This window comes from Phacochoerus africanus, chromosome 11 (assembly GCF_016906955.1).
Source record: "Phacochoerus africanus isolate WHEZ1 chromosome 11, ROS_Pafr_v1, whole genome shotgun sequence".
Classification (NCBI taxonomy): domain Eukaryota; kingdom Metazoa; phylum Chordata; class Mammalia; order Artiodactyla; family Suidae; genus Phacochoerus; species Phacochoerus africanus.
This window is the reverse complement of record NC_062554.1, coordinates 126,813,224-126,831,490: the sequence shown is the minus strand read 5'-3', so window position 1 is coordinate 126,831,490 and position 18,267 is coordinate 126,813,224. Positions and strand designations below refer to the sequence as shown.

Sequence of the window (18,267 nt, the reverse complement as noted above, 5' to 3'; positions counted from 1 at the left end):
GAAATGTCGATGTGAATGGGAGGTGAGTAAGGTTATTTGTCTTTCGAGCATGCGTGACTTCACAGAAGAGGTAGCATTTGTGCACAGCCTTGAAAAAAGTCATCATTTGGATAAAGGTAGCAAATTACTCCATGCGGTAAGACCCCTTTGCCAAGATAGAAGGCTAGTGTACTGCATTTGTAAAGTGAAATAGTGATGAATATAATTATAAGTGTAGTCAAGAATGAAATATGAAAGCTCTTGAAGTCACACTGAATTTATTTTTTCCAACATGTCATAACCAGAATTTGTTTTAATTAGACAGATAATGTAGTAGATTGGAAGGTACTCAGTTTATTTTGGAGGCTATGGCAATAGGCTAGGCCTACAGTTTTAAAAGATCCCTCTGTGGCTGGCATCATGGAAGTCAAAAGGTGTTTGTTGAGGGTGGGGGCAGGGGACCCCTTTCGGTGGTAGAATGGACAGATTTGGCAAGTGGATGTGAAGATAGAGGAAGAAATAAAAATTGAAAATTTCAAAAGAGAAAATGGCCAGTAGCCAAGTAGAGAGGTACAGATTATGCTTATAGTTTTAAATGATCTCTTTGAGCTCTTTAATCAGCCGTGACCGACACTGCAGCTCTAGCAGCACCATATCCTTTAACCCATTGTGCAGGGCCGGGGATGGAACCCACCCCTCCGCAGAGACCTAAGCGGCTGCAGTCAGATTCTTAATCCACTGTACTAGAGCAGGAACTCCCTAATTTTAGTATTGTTAATATTTAAGCTTAGACTTGGGGAAGTAATTATATAATTTTAAATGTGTATATTCATGGTATCCTACCATTGGTTGATGGTAAAGGTGGCAGAAGAAGTACATAAAAATATTGAAGTTCGCTTAAAAGAATCAGCTGAATTTCAGACACAGCTGGAAAAGAAGTTGATGGAAGTAGAGAAGGAAAAACAGGAACTTCAGGATGACAAGAGAAAAGCCATAGAGAGCATGGAACAACAGGTAAATTAGGTTATTACCGTATTAATCATTTATTCTGTTGTAGGGATTTAAAATCTTTTACATGCTTTACATATCTGTACATGCTTCTTTTCGAATATTTGAGACTTTATGGTAGTAGGTATCTGGTTCTTTTTAGAAGCCTCTGCCTAAAAATTGACTTCTGCCCATTTTAGAAGGGAGTAAATTCAGACCTGCAAAATTTGTACAGTAGATGAAATTATGTTGAAATTTAGTAAGAATTCTGGGCTAATTGAATTGTTGAAAGTCTGACTTTAATATTTTTAAAGTAAGTTTGCAGTTAACTCTGGTCTTGGTCTTGTTCTTCTGATTTAGTTATCGGAGTTAAAGAAAACGCTCAGTAGTGTACAGAGTGAAGTACAAGAAGCTCTTCAGAGAGCAGGCACAGCTTTGAGTAACGAGCAGCAAGCCAGAAGGGACTGTCAGGAACAAGTGAGTATTAATTATTGAGAAGTGGCTTTAATCTCGGGGAGCACTTCTTGGAGTTTATGCATGCATTTTGGGGATTGGTGAACCTTACGAAAATGCAGGTTATTTCCTTTCACGTGGAACTTGAACTAAGATCAGTTGAGACGTGTAGATGATGTCTAAAAGTAAACACAGGTTTCCCTCGCTATCCAAAAGTAGAAAGTTCCTGCAGAGCCACGTGTAAGTTGAAGTGGCATCAAGTGAAGGAACAGTTTGTCTTAGGACACATCTTGCTAATGGAAGCACAAAATGAATTGAAGTAAAGCACAAATGGTTACAGACACAGTTGAAAACTATGGCAGGTTGATGCTGAGATGCTGAGTATAGTTCCCAGGGAGGGAGCTTCCAGGTGCCGTGCTTGTTATCCAGGGGGCTTGCTCCTGTAGTGGCTTCTGCAAGACAAACGCGGAACACCGTGTTCACCTTTTTCCTTTTCTTGTAAAAGGAAAACAATTTTTTGGATTTCTTTTGGTTGGTGAAAACAGATACTAGCGTAGGTCTTCCATAAAAGCAAAGTGTGGCATAAAAGCAAACTTTTGAAAAGAAGGAAATGTCTGTTTTGCAAATATCAACAAAACAGTGTTGACAAAGGGGAAGAATATATAAAAACAGTAGCAGCAAAGCAAGGACTTGAAAAACATTCTTAGTGCATTACACAGATTTCTATGTACCACTGTTTAAAAGCTTTAAAAATGCAAAACTACGTTAAGTATATATACACACATGCGCACATATATATATGTGATAAAGCTTTTTATAATATCTTATGAACAAGAAATGATAAAACAATTCAGGAAAATGGAGATTACTAAAATGGTAAAATGGGAAAGGAATCCATGTAAGGATGTTGGCATTGTTCTCATTTTTATGTTTAGCTGTGTATTAGTAGCTGTTCACTTGGTTACTATTCTTTATTGCCTGTATATACAGAAGATGTATGTGTATCAGGATTCCTTTAAAAATGGAATTCAAGGGAAAATGAAGGTAAATTTGACAAAAATGAATTGTCTTCAGCTTATTGGCAAACTGTGTAACATTAGAAATTAGCATCAAAGGGTGTATCCATAATTCAGTATTCAAATAGATTATTTTCCTTTCTCTTTTCTCATTATGTATATTCATATATTTTTGTATTTAGTGTTTATTTCATAAGCCTGTTCCAGATGGCTGTAGCGTCCTCTTTAAGTTTCGTTTTGAACAGTTTAATATTTCATAAAAAGAAATAGCATAACTTAAGCATTTCATGCTTTGGTACATTTGGATTGCCTTCAGTTTTATTACTTTCAGTAATATAATGTGTATCTTTTCAAAGAGTACTGACTAGCTTTATGGGTTTTTAATCTTTTGTGTCAATGGGGGAATAATTTCTTTCAGGCTAAAATAGCTGTGGAAGCTCAGAATAAATATGAGAGAGAATTGATGCTACATGCTGCTGATGTTGAAGCCCTACAAGCTGCCAAGGAACAGGTTTCCAAAATGGCATCAGTCCGTCAGCATTTGGAAGAAACTACCCAGAAAGCAGAATCACAGTTGTTAGAGTGTAAAGCATCTTGGGAGGAAAGAGAGAGAATGTTAAAGGTATAATCGTACATCATGGTAGGATGTTCTGGAGAATTGAGAGGTCTGGGATTTTTTTTTTTTTTTATGTACTTTGGGAAATCTTTATGATAGATTCTTGGTTTACTGTAGGATGAAGTTTCCAAGTGTGTGTCTCGCTGTGAAGATCTAGAAAAACAAAACAGATTACTTCATGATCAGATTGAAAAATTAAGTGACAAAGTTGTTGCCTCTGTGAAGGAAGGTATACAAGGTCCATTGAATGTGTCTATCAGTGAAGAAGGAAAATCTCAAGAACAAATTTTAGAAATTCTCAGGTAAATCTAACATACGCATAATGCTTTATTTCTGTGGTATACCAGCAGTTACAAAGTGACACTATAAATTTATAAATTAGACAAGTTGGGGTTATGCTGTTTAAGTATAAAGCTCATTCCATCTCTTAATAGCCAACAAACCCACTACTGCTCAATTAGTGGTCACTTTTGACGTTTAGACATAATGCCTATTTAAATAAGTAAGCTCAAGTTGAATCTAATAGTAAGAACTTGAATGGGTTCTTTAAGAAGTTAAATGCCTTTCAGATAATTTTAAAGATAGAAGACATTGTCTATAAGAGACATTGTCTATAATAACATGTATCTCCTATTATTTATTAATGAAACATATACAAATAGTTTTCAAAGTGAATGATTTTTGTCATCTTAAAAATAATCCAAGTTTTGAAATGTTGTTGGCATTTTTCTGTTCAAATAAAATCTTATGTATTCTTGAAGGTTTATACGACGAGAAAAAGAAATTGCCGAAACTAGGTTTGAGGTGGCTCAGGTGGAAAGTCTGCGTTATCGACAAAGGGTTGAACTTTTAGAAAGAGAGCTGCAGGAATTGCAGGACAGTCTAAATGCTGAAAGGGAGAAAGTTCAGGTAATGTATCCTTAAGCTTTAAGAAAGCACTTGTTAAATCGAGATATGACCTCAGTTCAGTTTCTAATAACATAAAATTTACTTTGAAATAAGCATTCTTGAACTTGTAAATTCATTAAATATTATTAAGCACTGGCACAGTGTAGTAGAGAGACTCGTGGTAACCAGATTGCCTGGTTTCAAATTCTAGCTTCCTAGCATTATGTGTGCCTTGGGTAAGTTATTTAATTTCCTTGCTCTTATGTGTAATATTGGGGTAATAATAATAATGTGTAATATTGGGATAATAATAATAATGAACATTGAGTTAATGCATATGAATCATTTAGAATCATGTCTGGTGCACAGTGAGTACTTAGGAATTTCAGTTAACTTATTACTACAGTTGTCATAGATGATAGTCATTCTAGGGGGAAAAAATGTAGATTAAAACTGCTTCAGCATATTTCTTTCTCAGAAAGAGTACCAAAAATAGTCAAAACTATCAACCAAAGGAAAGTAAAGAAGCTACTGTAGTGAGCGCATGATCACAATACAAGCTTGATTCCTTAGCCCACACTACCACCCAAAAGCTCATTGCAGTAACATCATCCTGAGTAGATGCAGTAATACAACCCAACGTTTGAAAGGAAGGAAATTAAGACCTTGAATCATTTATCTTCTTTTAACTGATACATAGTTGAAATGGCTGCTAGAGAGAAACCATTGAAACAGGAGAAAATGAATTATTAAACAATTAGATATATGGGATTTACATTTTCAGACATAAAAGTTCCAGAATTACATCCTATTAAGAAAACAACCCAAATTCAAATATATCTCATCATGGAAATAATTAACAGACCCTCTAATTCAGTGCAGTTAACACTTGGAGAAAAAGAGCAGAATCAGGGTATTCTAACAAAGATTGCATTCTCTTAGTCTCTTCTGCTTTCTTTGCTGTTCCTTTGGGTGATAGAAAGGCAAATGATACCAGAAAATGCCCAGCTTAAATTAATCCTATATAGAGTCGGAAGAGAGTCACTTACATCCTATCAAAAATCATAGACTATCTATCCAAGATGAACAGTGTCGTATATAACTTTAAAAATAGTGAAGGAATAAAGTAATGTGTGAAAAAGATGGGTAATTGTACTCAATGAGAACAGAAAAGTTCCTCACAAATGAACAAATATTCAGTAACATTGCTCAGAACCAAAGTGATGAAACAACTGAGGGAAGGGAAAGAGTTTCTGAAAAGGGGGGAAAAACCAAGGACCAAAGTAACATCGTTTTAGAACCATTACTGAATTCATTGTAGCGAGAAAATAGGTACAGAAAGATAGAAATCTGGATTGATGTTCTTAACTGATGTAAGTACTATCTGTTGGTAGGATTTATAGTCTCTTTAGTGTCGTCTTTGTGATTTATTGCACTTGTTTAAATTCTATAATTAGTTTGCATCACAGAAAAATAAACATGTTAAGACTGTCAAAAATTTGTTCTAAATGTTGGTATTTGAATCTTTTTTACTTTTTGTGGGGAAGATTAGAACTGGTAGGGAAAAGTAGGCCTGAATTTATTGTTATATGTTTCTATATGTATATTTGAAACCTTTAGGTAACTGCAAAAACAATGGCCCAACATGAGGAACTGATGAAGAAAACTGAAACAATGAATGTAGTTATGGAGACCAATAAGATGCTGAGAGAGGAAAAAGAGAGGCTGGAACAAGATCTGCAGCAGATGCAAGCCAAGGTTTGTAACTTACTGGGAATAGAGACATGGGTTTTTGTTTCTTTGTTTGTTTTAGGGCCTCACCCACTACATACGAAGTTCCCAGGCTAGGGGTCGAGTCGGAGCTATATCACAGCCACAGCAACACTGGATCCTTAACCCACTGAGCAAGGTCAGGGATTGAACTCGCATCCTCATAGATACTAGTCAGGTTCATTACCACTGAGCTACAACAGGAACTCTGTGGCACGTTATTTTTAACAATATAAATAAAGATTTACATCAGGTATTAACATATTGGAACTATTTTCAGGTGAGGAAACTGGAGTTAGATATTTTACCCTTACAAGAAGCAAATGCTGAATTGAGTGAGAAAAGTGGTATGTTGCAAGCGGAGAAGAAGTTACTAGAAGAAGATGTCAAACGTTGGAAAGCACGTAACCAGGTAAGGGAGCTTAAACCCATTCTAAACCATGGAAAAATGCTAATTTTAAATAATAGAGTAAAATTTAAGGGGATAAAAATGTTTGATGAACTAGTGAAAAGTATTATGTATTTATCAGTGAAAGTCTAACATGTTATTTATATATATGTGATAGACATTAAACTTACAGCTTAATTTTTGAAGTTTTGGTTATATTTTGTATATTTTTAAAAACACCTAATTTATTTACTTGGGTTCCAAATTTAGGCTTTTGCTTTTATCTCTGAAATACTTTTGTACATGAAAAATGGATTTATATAGTGGATTGAAGCATTTTAAGAAGACTTGTTCACTACAACATCTTGGGGATGGGGACTAGCATGGTATGATTAGAAACTCCAGCTCTGTATTAAGACAGAAGTTGGAAATCTGCCTTAACATGCACTGAGTTGTGTGACTTGTGAGAATTTCTTGATCTTTCTGCATCAGTTATTCTCACTTGTGAAAAGGAGGACATAGTACCATTCCTCCTGGTAATGGAAATTAATAATAAATGTAAAGCAGTTCACCCAGCACCTAAAACCTAGAAAATGCTCTAGGAAACCACTTTTGTCTGAACAGGATTATAGAATTTTACGGCCCTTTTATTTTATTTTTTTATTATTATTATTTTTTTAATCACAAGCAGTCAAGAAAGGAGGATCTGCCCAAATCTAGATATAATTCTCTTCGGTGGTATTGCCATCTCTCCTGGTTAATGGAAGCAAGTTCATTTAGGATTATTCTCATCTTTTTGTTAGATTGTAATACGTTGTGAACCTCTTTTTCCTTGTAAATGTCACATTAGTGAAATTAGGTATTTAATATTAAAACCTTGTAGATTCTTTGGATCCCTTTATTTGACTCACTGTAACTATTCAGAATTGTTCCCTTACAAATATGAAAAATGAGTAGTTAATGACATTTACTTTACTGTGTTTTTCCATTTTGGCTAAACTCTCAGCTAAACAAAGGAACTAAAGCTTTAATCTTATTTTCCTGTAGTTTGGTGCTTGATCACTTAGTAGGCAAGCAGCTAATGTAGGCATTAGATACTCTGATACTTTATTATGGAGCATTAGTTTTATAAAACCGTGTTATGTATTTTTGCTGTTCTAGCATCTGATAAGTCAACAGAAAGACCCAGATACAGAAGAATATCGGAAACTTCTTTCTGAAAAGGAAGTTCATACTAAGCGTATTCAGCAATTGACTGAAGAAATTGGGAGACTTAAAGCTGAAATTGCAAGGTACATGGAAGAGGGCTCAAGTTGTATGTAATAACATGAAGTCTTGAAGTTTATTTCTCTATGTGACTCCCTAAATACTACTGATTTTAAAAAGAATGGAAAGTGCTGGAGCCCTTGCATGTGGCTTTCCCTTCATTACTTTCTGGTATCATGCAAGCAGTAATTTAGCTTTATGCCTTCATATATGAATTATTTCTCAATATTTTTTTACTTTTTAGAAAACTGTATAATTGGTATGAATCTAAAAGCAAAACTTTTTTTGGCTTAGGGCATAAGGTGTTTTTTTTTCCTTTTTTAAAGATTTTTATTTTTTCCAATATAGTTAATATTCAGTGTTCTGTCAATTTCTACTGTACAGCAAAGTGACCCAGTCATATATATATATTCTTTTTCTCACATTATCTCCATCCCATTCCATCACAAATGACTAGATATAGTTCCCTGTGCTATACCAAACTTTTTTAAATAGTGAGAATAACTTTTGCAAATAGTTTGGTTAAGGTATTCATGTTTTGAAAGTGTATTTCGGGGGGGTTTTTTGTGAGGTGACTGGTTTATTCAAACAGCGTTCCCACCAAGGAACTGATTAGCTGGGAGCTATGGGGCTGAACAGGGCAGGGATATCCAGGTATCAGAAAATAAAAGGAGCTCAGCTGAGCTGGAGAGGCCAGGCCTCACAGAGCCCAATGCTACTCATGGCCTTAGCATAGAACCTCACTGTCTCCTTATTGGGGTTGCCCTGGATCAAGTCAAACCACATCTGGATGCAGCGGCTACTGCCCTGGCTGAGGTTGCTAACTTTGTAGGAGTGACTCCAGATTTCATTGCACAGAGCTGAAAGTTTTTAATAAAGTTTTTAAATGAACTTAAAGTTTTGCCTTTTAAAGATAAATATTAAAATTAATATTTCTAGTTTACTTCTTACCTCTTTTAAGCTTTAGTGTCCTTTGTTCCTGTCATAGCCCCTGTTTTTATAATGTTTGAACAGCTTACAAATTTTTGTCATATTTATTCTCCTTATTTTTCTTAACAGTATTCTGGCATTTTAAAACTTAAAATCATTACTTAAGTTTAAAAATGAGAAAGCCAAGATTCCAAAAGGTATCCAAGGCTTACAAAGATAGCAGCAATTAAATCCATACTCTTATTTCAGGTCATCTGATTTCAAGTTCAGTTCATGATAAAGTACATGAGTTGGCAGATTATAACCCACTGCCTGTTTATGTACAGACTGTAAGCTAAGTATGATTTACACTTTTTTTTTTCTTTTTAGTCTGTTGAGGGCCACATCCGCAGCATGTGGAGGTTCCCAGGCTAGGAGTCTTATCTGAGCTGTTTGTTGCCACCGGCCTATGCCAGAGCCACAGCAATGCAAGATCCAAGCCGTTGCTATGACCCACACCACAGCTCACGGCAATGCCGGATCCTTAACCCACTGATGGAGGCCAGGGATCGAACCCCCAACCTCATGGTTCCTAGTTGGATTGGTCTCCACTGCACCACATTGAGAACTCCAGTGATTTACACATTTTTTAAGTATTGTGGAAGAAAAACATGTGACAAACACTATATGTGGCCCACAAAGCCTACTGTACTTAACTCAGCACCTGATAGAGTAGAAAGAGTGTGGATTTTGCTGTCAGTTAGATGTGGACTGAACTCTGTGCACCAGTGCAGAATGAAAGTATGCATGTTACTTGACCCCTTGTAGCTCAGTTTTTCTCATCTCTAAAATGGGCATGCATGGCATATAATAATAAGTAAATCAGATCTTTCTGAAGGACCACAGGTTCATAAGTTAAGGAATTATCTTTTGAAATGTGTGTATGATTTTCTTAGAATTTTTAAATAAAGCCATACTAAAGCAACACAGTAAATATGTAAATTACAGGATTTTTAAAATTTGAAAATTCATAAATATTTAGTCTTTTAATCCTTTACCCCATTTTTTTTTTGTTTAGATCAAATGCATCTTTGACTAACAACCAGAATTTAATTCAGAGTCTAAAGGAAGATTTAAATAAAGTAAGAACTGAAAAGGAAAGCATCCAGAAAGACTTAGATGCCAAAATAATTGATATTCAAGAAAAAGTTAAAACTATTACTCAGGTCAAGAAAATTGGACGTAGGTATAAGACTCAATATGAAGAACTTAAAGCACAACAAGATAAGGTATTTTGAAACAGTTTTCTTTTTATATATTCTTTATATATATATAAAGATAAGGTATTTTGAAACAGTTTTCTTTTTATATATTCTTTATATATAACAAGATAAGGTATTTTGAAACAGTTTTCTTTTTATATATTCTTTATATATATATAATTTTTTGGTGGGCACAATTATGACCTATATAATTTACACAACTGTATATTTGAATGAGTTAATAAAAATCTTATTCGGTATTTATTCATAATTTTATACTACTGGCTTTTATATTCTAAACTTGAGTGTAAGTTTATATGTGGCATCTTTATTTTGTTTAGGATCAACTCTTTAGTATGCCCCAGAATGAACTATAAATTCATAAAGAAGTAATAGTAAATGCTAGGTATTTTAATTCAGTTTCCCAACTTTAAATTTTGTTCCTTTTCAAAACTATGTTCTTATAACTCATTGCTGATTTAAATTGTGTGTATCAAAAAATGCTGACTCTTTATAATTAATCAGGTTGTATCATGGTTTTAAGTAAGTAGTCTGTGTTAGCCACCTATCAAAAAGATTTTTTAAATGCTACTACCATTTTTGGATTTGAATTTTGGTTTTAATTCCCAATGATAAAGAACTTGTACATTGACTTTGTATATTTAGCACATTAGACTAGAAAATATATTTAAAATTTTCAAAATTCTTAACTCTCAGTTAAGTGTACTGTTATTAGCATGTTAGTGTGCTTTCCTTTACGTATGTGATTTGCTTTTCCAAGTAATGCTGTGTCAAACAGTGAATCAGCATTTTGATTACCTGGTTAATAGTTGAATGGAAAACCCTAACCTATTTAAAAGTAACCTAATAGCTTATTTCTGGATATTAAAGTTATTTGATAGAGGATATATTTATGAATGTCATTAAATATAAATTTCTCTACATACTTCTGATTATTTCCTTAGATGAATTTGCAGGATTACTCAACATAAATTTGAAAGTATATTATTACTGTTTATCATCTTAGGTCATGGAGACCTCAGCTCAGTCTTCTGGAGACCATCAGGAACAGCATGTCTCAGTCCAGGAAATGCAGGAGCTTAAAGAAACCCTTAACCAAGCTGAAGCAAAGTCAAAATCGCTTGAGAGTCAAGTAGAGAATCTGCAGAAGGTATGAGGGGTGAAAAGTGTATGTTCCTAGTTGTTTCCTTGTTGAAAAGCTGAAGAAATACAGTGGGATATTATTCACTTACAAAGTGGAATTTGAGGGGTTCTCACTGTAGCACAGTGGAATAAGAATCCAATTGCAGTGGCTCAGGTCACTGAGCAGGCACAGGTTTGATCCCAGGCTCTGAGCAGTGGGTTAAAGGATCTAATGTTGCCATTAAAAAAAAAAGAATAAAGCAATTTTTTTTCAATATATTCTTTTTTATTGTGGTAAATATATGTAGCGTAAAAACAACCATTTAAACTGTTAATTGTGCACTTTAGTGGTATTAAGTATATTTGTAATATTGTACAACCTCCCCTCTATCATTTCCAAAAAATTCTCATTATCCCAAGCAGAAACTGTACTCACTAAACAATAATTTTCCCCTTTCCTTCGCCTCTGGTAATCTATATCCTCCTGTCTGGCTTTAACTTTATATAAGTGTAATCCCACAATACTCGTCCTTTGTGTCTGTCTTGTTTTACTGTTTTCAGGGTTCATCCATGTTGTAGCATGTATCAAAATTCCATTCCCTTTTAAGATCGAATTGTATAATAAACATTTTGTCTCTCCATTCATCTATCTGGGTTGTTCTCCACCTTTTGGCTGTTGTGAACACTGCTTCTGTGAACATTAGTGTAGAAATGTCTGTGAGTCCCTACTTTCAATTCTTTTGGGTATATACCTAAAAGTGGAATTGCTGGTCATATGGTAGTTCTATGTCTGACTTTTTGATAAACTGCCAAACTATTTTCCACAGTGACTATACCATTTCACATTCCCATCAGCAATACGTAAAGCCTGCAATTTCTCCACATCCTCTCCAGCACTTGTAATTTTCCATTTTTTGAATAAGAGCCATCCTAATGGATGTGAAATGGAATCTCATTGTGATCATAATGTTTATTTTGTTGTTTTTAATGAATTTTATTACATTTATAGTTGAACAGCGATCATCACAACCCATTTTTATAGCATTTCCATCCCAAACCCCCAGTGCATCCCCTCACCCCCAACCTGTCTCATTTGGAGACCTTAAGTTTTTCAGTCTGTGAGTCAGTATCTGTTCTGCAGAAGTTCATTGTGTCCTTTTTTTAGATTCCACATTAAGTGACAGCATATGATGTTGGTGTCTCACTGTCTAACTTCACTTATTTAGCATGATAATTTCTAGGCCCATCTGTATTGCTGCAGATGCCGTTATTCCTTTGAAAAAAAAGAAGTTTTAAAGAAAATACCTTAACCAATGCTACTTTCTCCTTCCATATGGAAATGTATACATTTTATCCCTTTTACTTTGAATGACTCATGTATGTAAATAATACCTAATCATCTTCAAATATCTACTTACTAGGTTTGACCACTGTTTTATGTATTTTCTTCCATTTAATAAGTTTTACATTTTAAGTCTATAGGGCATACTGTTTGTATTGATTTGTTTGAATTACATGGTGAATACGTTTTTTTTCTTTTAACAGACATTATCTGAAAAAGAGATGGAAGCAAGAAATCTCCAGGAACAGACTGTGCAGCTTCAATCTGAACTTTCACGACTTCGCCAGGACCTTCAAGATAGAACCACGCAGGAGGAGCAGCTCAGGCAGCAGATAACTGAAAAGGAAGAAAAAACAAGAAAGGCTATTGTAGCAGCAAAATCAAAAATTGCTCATTTAGCTGGTAAGTTTCTGTATACTTTAAGGTTTGAACCTGATAGTGAAAGTTGCTTATTTGTGGGAGTTCCCATTGTGGCTCAGTGGTAGCAAACCTGACTAGTATCCATGAGGACGCAGGTTCAATCCTGGCCTCACTCAGTGGGTTAAGGATCCAGCATTGCTGTGAACTGTGGTGTAGGTCGCAGATGTGGCTTGGATCCCCTGTGGCTAGGGTGTAGGCCTTCAGCGACAGCTCTAATTCCCTAACCTGGGAACTTCCATATGCTGTGAGTGCAGACATAAAAAAGCAAAAGGAAAGAAAGTTTGTTATTGAATTTAGGCTTAAAATTAAATGGGAAAGAAAAGTAAATACTATGAAGTGGTGTGTGTGTGTATGCTTTAGATGTTAGGTTTAAGTAGACACAATTATAGCAGTTTTAATTTTCTAATGATGAGTATGTCCTTGATTTATTTATGAATCTTTTTTTTTTTTTGGTCTTTTTTGTTGTTGTTGTTGTTGTTGCTATTTCTTGGGCTGCTCCCGTGGCATATGGAGGTTCCCAGGCTAGGGGTTGAATCGGAGCTGTAGCCACCGGCCTACGCCAGAGCCACAGCAACGCGGAATCTGAGCCACATCTGCAACCTACACCACAGCTCACGGCAACGCCGGATCATTAACCCACTGAGCAAGGGCAGGGACTGAACCCGCAACCTCATGGTTCCTAGTCGGATTCGTTAACCACTGCTCCACGATGGGAACTCCTGAATCTTTCTTAATCGTTAACTGATGATAGATAAAGAGTATAACTGTCTTTCCTTTTCAGTGTGTAATTATTACTGTCTTCTGAAGGAGATCATTTGGATCCACAGTATACTGTCTAGAGGCTGTCTTTAAATTCCTAGACAGCCTTGACTCTTACCAGCCCAGTGAGTTTTTTGTGCCTCATTTCACTGAGGGCCCCTTTAGCCTTCATGTCACACTTACAGGAGCCCAGTGCTATAATGCTCAAGGCCTTAGTGCAACCATTCTGCTTAGTAAGTAAATAAAATGCCAAATCAGTTGAGTTTTACTCTGAGTGATTTTTTTTTTTTGGTGATCTCGAAGATAGTGCCCCTAGAAACTTAATTCATAAAAAAGTAAAGTTACTGGCATTCCCTTCATGGTTCAGTTAACGAACCTGACTAGGATCCATCAGGGTGCAGGTTTGATCCCTAGCTTTGCTCAGCTTGTTAAGGATCCAGCATTGGCATGAGCTGTGGTGTAGGTCGCAGACCTGGCTTGGATCCCACGTTGCTGTAGCTGTGGCAGCTATAACTCTGATTTGACCCCTAACCTGAGAACTTGCATATGCTTCGAGTGCGGCCCTAAAACGCAAAAAAAAAGTCAAGTTACTTAATTAATCTGCTATAGATTATATGAAATGAAAATTTTGTAATTCCTGGTATATTAAAATATTAAAGGCCATATAAAAGGGCTTTGCTGACAATAGTTTGTAGTAGATTCTTTATCTTTTTGAAATGTTAGGAAAAGTTAAATGTCTTTATATTGGAGTAATAAAACAAATACAAGTATGTTTAGAATTTATTGAGATATATAGTGTAAATAGAATTATTGTAGATGTTGAAGTTTAGGAATAGAATCCGATACCTTTGAGTACTTAAGCACATAAATGTTTTTTATTTCCAGTGTTTAATTATATTAATAGAGTCACACGGTTACTTCTTTAGGTGTAAAAGATCAGCTAACCAAAGAAAATGAGGAGCTGAAACAAAGGAATGGAGCCTTAGATCAGCAGAAAGATGAGCTGGATGTTCGTATGACTGCTCTTAAGTCCCAGTATGAAGGTCGAATTAGTCGTTTGGAAAGAGAACTCAGGGAGCATCAAGAGAGACACCTTGAGCAGAGAGATGAGCCTCAAGAACCTACTAATAAGGTAATTAGCTCATTCTGTTTAAATGACAAATCATTTTTCTCTGCATTTTACTTGAAGGAACCTGGAGATGTAGAAGCATTTGTCAGAGTGAATTTTGGTTAAACAAAGTATGCAGAGAAAATTAACATAAGTAAAACATTTTCTTGGTATTGAGTAATGGGCTTTTATGAGATATGCATGATAATCCATAATTTTCTTTTTATAGGTCCCAGAACAGCAGAGACAGATCACATTGAAAACAACTCCAGCTTCCGGGGAAAGAGGAATGTGAGTTTTGTTCTTTTACAGTCTGTTTACAGTCTGTTCCCTATTTTTCTTTTAGAAGGAGGCTCTAGTGGTCTTCGGGGAGGGGATCCATACTCTGTTATAAAAATATATCACCTAGGACTGTTTATGCTGTACAAAACCACATCATGTGGTCGTTCAGGTTTTTTCTTCCAGAACTCTTGTTTTCAGCATACTTTCAGTCCTGTCAGATAGGTAGAGTTTCGTGGCAGAGAAAATGCCTTTCATCTTTTAGTTTGTGACTGACTTCTGAGGTAGGCTCCTGATGTTCCCTGTGATGCTGTGTGATACAAGTGAAAGAGGCTGAGCTGAGGCTTAGGTTTAGTGATCGACGGTTGAATCTCTTCTACACTGTTAGATTGCACCATTGCACAGCATTTTCTGCAGTTTTTAATGCTTAAGCTCAAAGCCTCATCAGTAAGAGTTTTGACATAATTATTAATTAAATTTAATAAAAACAGAAATATACTCAGTGTCTCTTTAATTTTTTTCTAATCTGCCGAAAGTCTACCAAAAGCAGTGTTAGGAAGAACAGAGTTAATAAGGCCTTAATGTATATAAAAGTCGTGACTGCTAGACATTCACCTCAGGAAACATGTGCTTTGCTTTCGACAGAATGTATGTGCTTTATAAGGAATATTTGTAAGAATCTTTTATTCTTGCATTTTCCCCTCTGTAAGTGCCAGCACATCAGACCCACCAACAGCAAATATCAAGCCAACTCCTGTTGTGTCTACTCCTAGTAAAGTGACAGCTGCAGCTATGGCAGGAAATAAGTCAACACCCAGGGCTAGTATCCGCCCAATGGTTACACCTGCAACTGTTACAAATCCTACTACTACCCCAACAGCTACAGTGATGCCTACTACACAAGTGGAATCACAGGAAGGTAAGTAAAGCAATACAGCTCTGATTGGACTGATTGCTTTCTTAGATTTATTACCAGAAGGTGACAGTAACTTCCAGGATAAGTGAGGCTTCTGCTAAAGCTAAAGTCAGACATCATAGTGAAAATGAGTGGTTAATGTTTGTAGGGGTATGCTTCCTAGGATGCTGGTAATGTGGCCAGTTTCCTCCCTCTCTTTCTGCTTTGTTTTATTTTTAAGCTAAAGAAGGAGTGAAATACACCCTTAAAAGTATGTTATGCTTTTTTCCAGAACCAAAATTTTTGCATCTACTGACTAAGAAAGGTGATATGGAATCCACTTTAGAAAACCGTATTAGGAGTTCCCGTTGTGTCGCAGCAGAAACGAATCTGAGTAGGAACCATGAGCTTGCGGGTTTGATCCCTGGCCTCGCTCAGTGGGTCAATCCACGAGCTGTGGTGTAGGTTGAAGACGCAGCTCAGATCTGGCATTGCTGTGGCTCTGGCGTAGGCTGGTGGCAACAGCTCCAATTAGACCCTTAGCTTGGGAACCTTCATATGCCGCAGATGCAGCCCTAAAAAGACAAAAAAAAGAAAAGAAAACCATATTAAATTACTGACTCAACCCAAACATCACGTCTTCACTGAAACTGTCTGACCTTTTAATTGCTTTCTCCACTTTGTTCCCATGTTACAGTTTTACTTATTATAGCAGTTACAACTGCATTTTATTCAGTTGAATACAGACCTTTTTATTCCACTAGATTGAGCTCCTCAGGGGTAGAAATCTTATTTTTCATTGTTTAATCCCTTTACCCAACACCAGGATAGGTATCAATAAAATTTTACCAAATGCAGTTTTTTCTTAGATTCTTAACAAATTTTAGAGTTCAGTAAATTATCCAATTGTTTAGAAATATATGAGATGTATGTATGCTATGAAAGAACAGAATATTTTTGAACTACATTAAATAAAATAATTATGAGATACATTACCAGTTAAACTTAGTGGTCATTTTATATCAGTTGAAAACAAAGTGATGCTTAATAAAAGCTTATAATTTGAGTTTCTTAAAATCATTTTATTTAGTCATAAATGGAATAATAGATGCAAAAACAGTTCTAGATATTTATTCAGCCAGTAGTTCACTGCACACTATCATGTCAGTCACATGCGCGATACAGAAACAGCATCCGTTACTTTCACCCTCAGTGTTTTTATCTGGTGAGTGGTAGAGGTATGTACACAAATAGCTATCCAGAATATCACCTGTAACAGAATAGGGAATCATAATTCCAGCTTCGGTAAGAATAGAAAACTTAATGTATGAAATATTTAAATTACTTTTCAGCTATGCAATCGGAAGGGCCTGTGGAACATGTTCCAGTTTTCGGAAGCACGAGTGGATCTGTTCGTTCTACTAGTCCTAACGTCCAGCCTTCTATCCCTCAACCCATTTTAACTGTTCAGCAACAAACACAGGCTACAGCTTTTGTGCAGCCAACTCAACAGAGTCATCCTCAGATTGAGCCTACAAATCAAGAGCTATCCCCAAACATAGTGGAGGTGGTTCAGAGTTCACCAGTGGAGCGGCCTTCTACTTCCACAGCAGTATTCGGCACTGGTAAGATGAATTTAAAATGAACTTAGAGAAGACCTGTGCATTTATAGTTTTTTGGATACAATATATATTTTGAGTATTCTTTAAGTACTTGTTTTCTACCAGTTGTTCCAGTGGATTCCTAATGTGTTATGTATATGACTGAATTCTATTTTAGGTCATTCATTTTTGCCATTAAGATCTTTTTTACAGGAGTTCCTGTCATGGCTCAGTGGTTAACAAATCCGACTAGCAACTATGAGGTTGCGGGTTCGATCCCTGGCCTTGCTTAGTGGGTTGAGGATCCGGCATTGCTGTGAGCTGTGGTGTAGATCGCAGACGCAGCTCGGATCCCGTGTTTCTGTGGCTCTGGCGTAGGCCGGCGGCTACAGCTCTGCTTTGACCCCTAGCCTGGGAACCTCCATGTGCCACGGGAGCACTCCTAGAAAAGGCAAAAAGACAAAAAAAAGTCTTTCTTCCTTTCCAGTTATTTTTTTTGACTGATTTTTTTTTTTTTTTGGTCTTTTTGCCATTTTCTTGGGCCACTCTCACGGCATATGGAGGTTCCCAGGCTAGGGGTCAAATCGGAGCTGTAGCCACCAGCCTACGCCAGAACCACAGCAACGCGGGATCCGAGCCGCGTCTGCGACCTACACCACAGCTCATGGCAACGCCGGATCATTAACCCACTGAGCAAGGGCAGGGATCAAACCCACAACCTCATGGTTCCTAGTCGGATTCGTTAACCACTGCGCCACGATGGGAACTCCATTTTTGACTGATTTTAAAAGTGATACAACCTGTAATATATTATATGTACAGTTGACTCTTGAACAACAACATAGGTTTGAACTGCGTGGTCCACTTATGTATGGATTTTTTTCAGTAGTAAATACTACAGTACTATACATCCTCTGGTTGAATCTACAGATGCTAAGAAATGGTGAATATGGAGGGCCAGTGCCCCAACCCCCTAGTTGTTCAAGGGTCAGCTGTATCTTAATACAGGTTCTGAGAACTAAAAACATCTAAAAGAAGACCATTTAAGAATTTTCAAATCTAAACCTTTTTTTTTTTATCCAAGTCGTCCTGGGTTTTATAAATTACAGAAGGCCTTGTGTAACCTTTGTGAACAGCAGTTACATATCAGTACAGTCATAGTGAGTCAGATGTATTGCTGTAAAAG

General features: G+C 36.3%; 1 protein-coding gene across 2 annotated transcripts in view; it reads left to right on the top strand.

The window, feature by feature from the left end:
- TPR (translocated promoter region, nuclear basket protein) overlaps window positions 1–18,267 on the top strand; it is a 60,414-nt gene that overhangs the window by 24,510 nt on the left and 17,637 nt on the right. For both annotated transcript variants that reach the window (XM_047753998.1, XM_047753999.1), the window contains exons 24-38: window positions 841–993; window positions 1,327–1,443; window positions 2,854–3,057; window positions 3,169–3,353; window positions 3,813–3,960; window positions 5,560–5,697; window positions 5,990–6,121; window positions 7,259–7,389; window positions 9,351–9,561; window positions 10,562–10,705; window positions 12,223–12,421; window positions 14,125–14,330; window positions 14,536–14,597; window positions 15,296–15,504; window positions 16,833–17,105. In XM_047753998.1, the coding sequence (XP_047609954.1) occupies window positions 841–993; window positions 1,327–1,443; window positions 2,854–3,057; window positions 3,169–3,353; window positions 3,813–3,960; window positions 5,560–5,697; window positions 5,990–6,121; window positions 7,259–7,389; window positions 9,351–9,561; window positions 10,562–10,705; window positions 12,223–12,421; window positions 14,125–14,330; window positions 14,536–14,597; window positions 15,296–15,504; window positions 16,833–17,105 (2,512 nt within the window). The remainder of the gene's footprint in view (window positions 1–840; window positions 994–1,326; window positions 1,444–2,853; window positions 3,058–3,168; window positions 3,354–3,812; window positions 3,961–5,559; window positions 5,698–5,989; window positions 6,122–7,258; window positions 7,390–9,350; window positions 9,562–10,561; window positions 10,706–12,222; window positions 12,422–14,124; window positions 14,331–14,535; window positions 14,598–15,295; window positions 15,505–16,832; window positions 17,106–18,267) is intronic.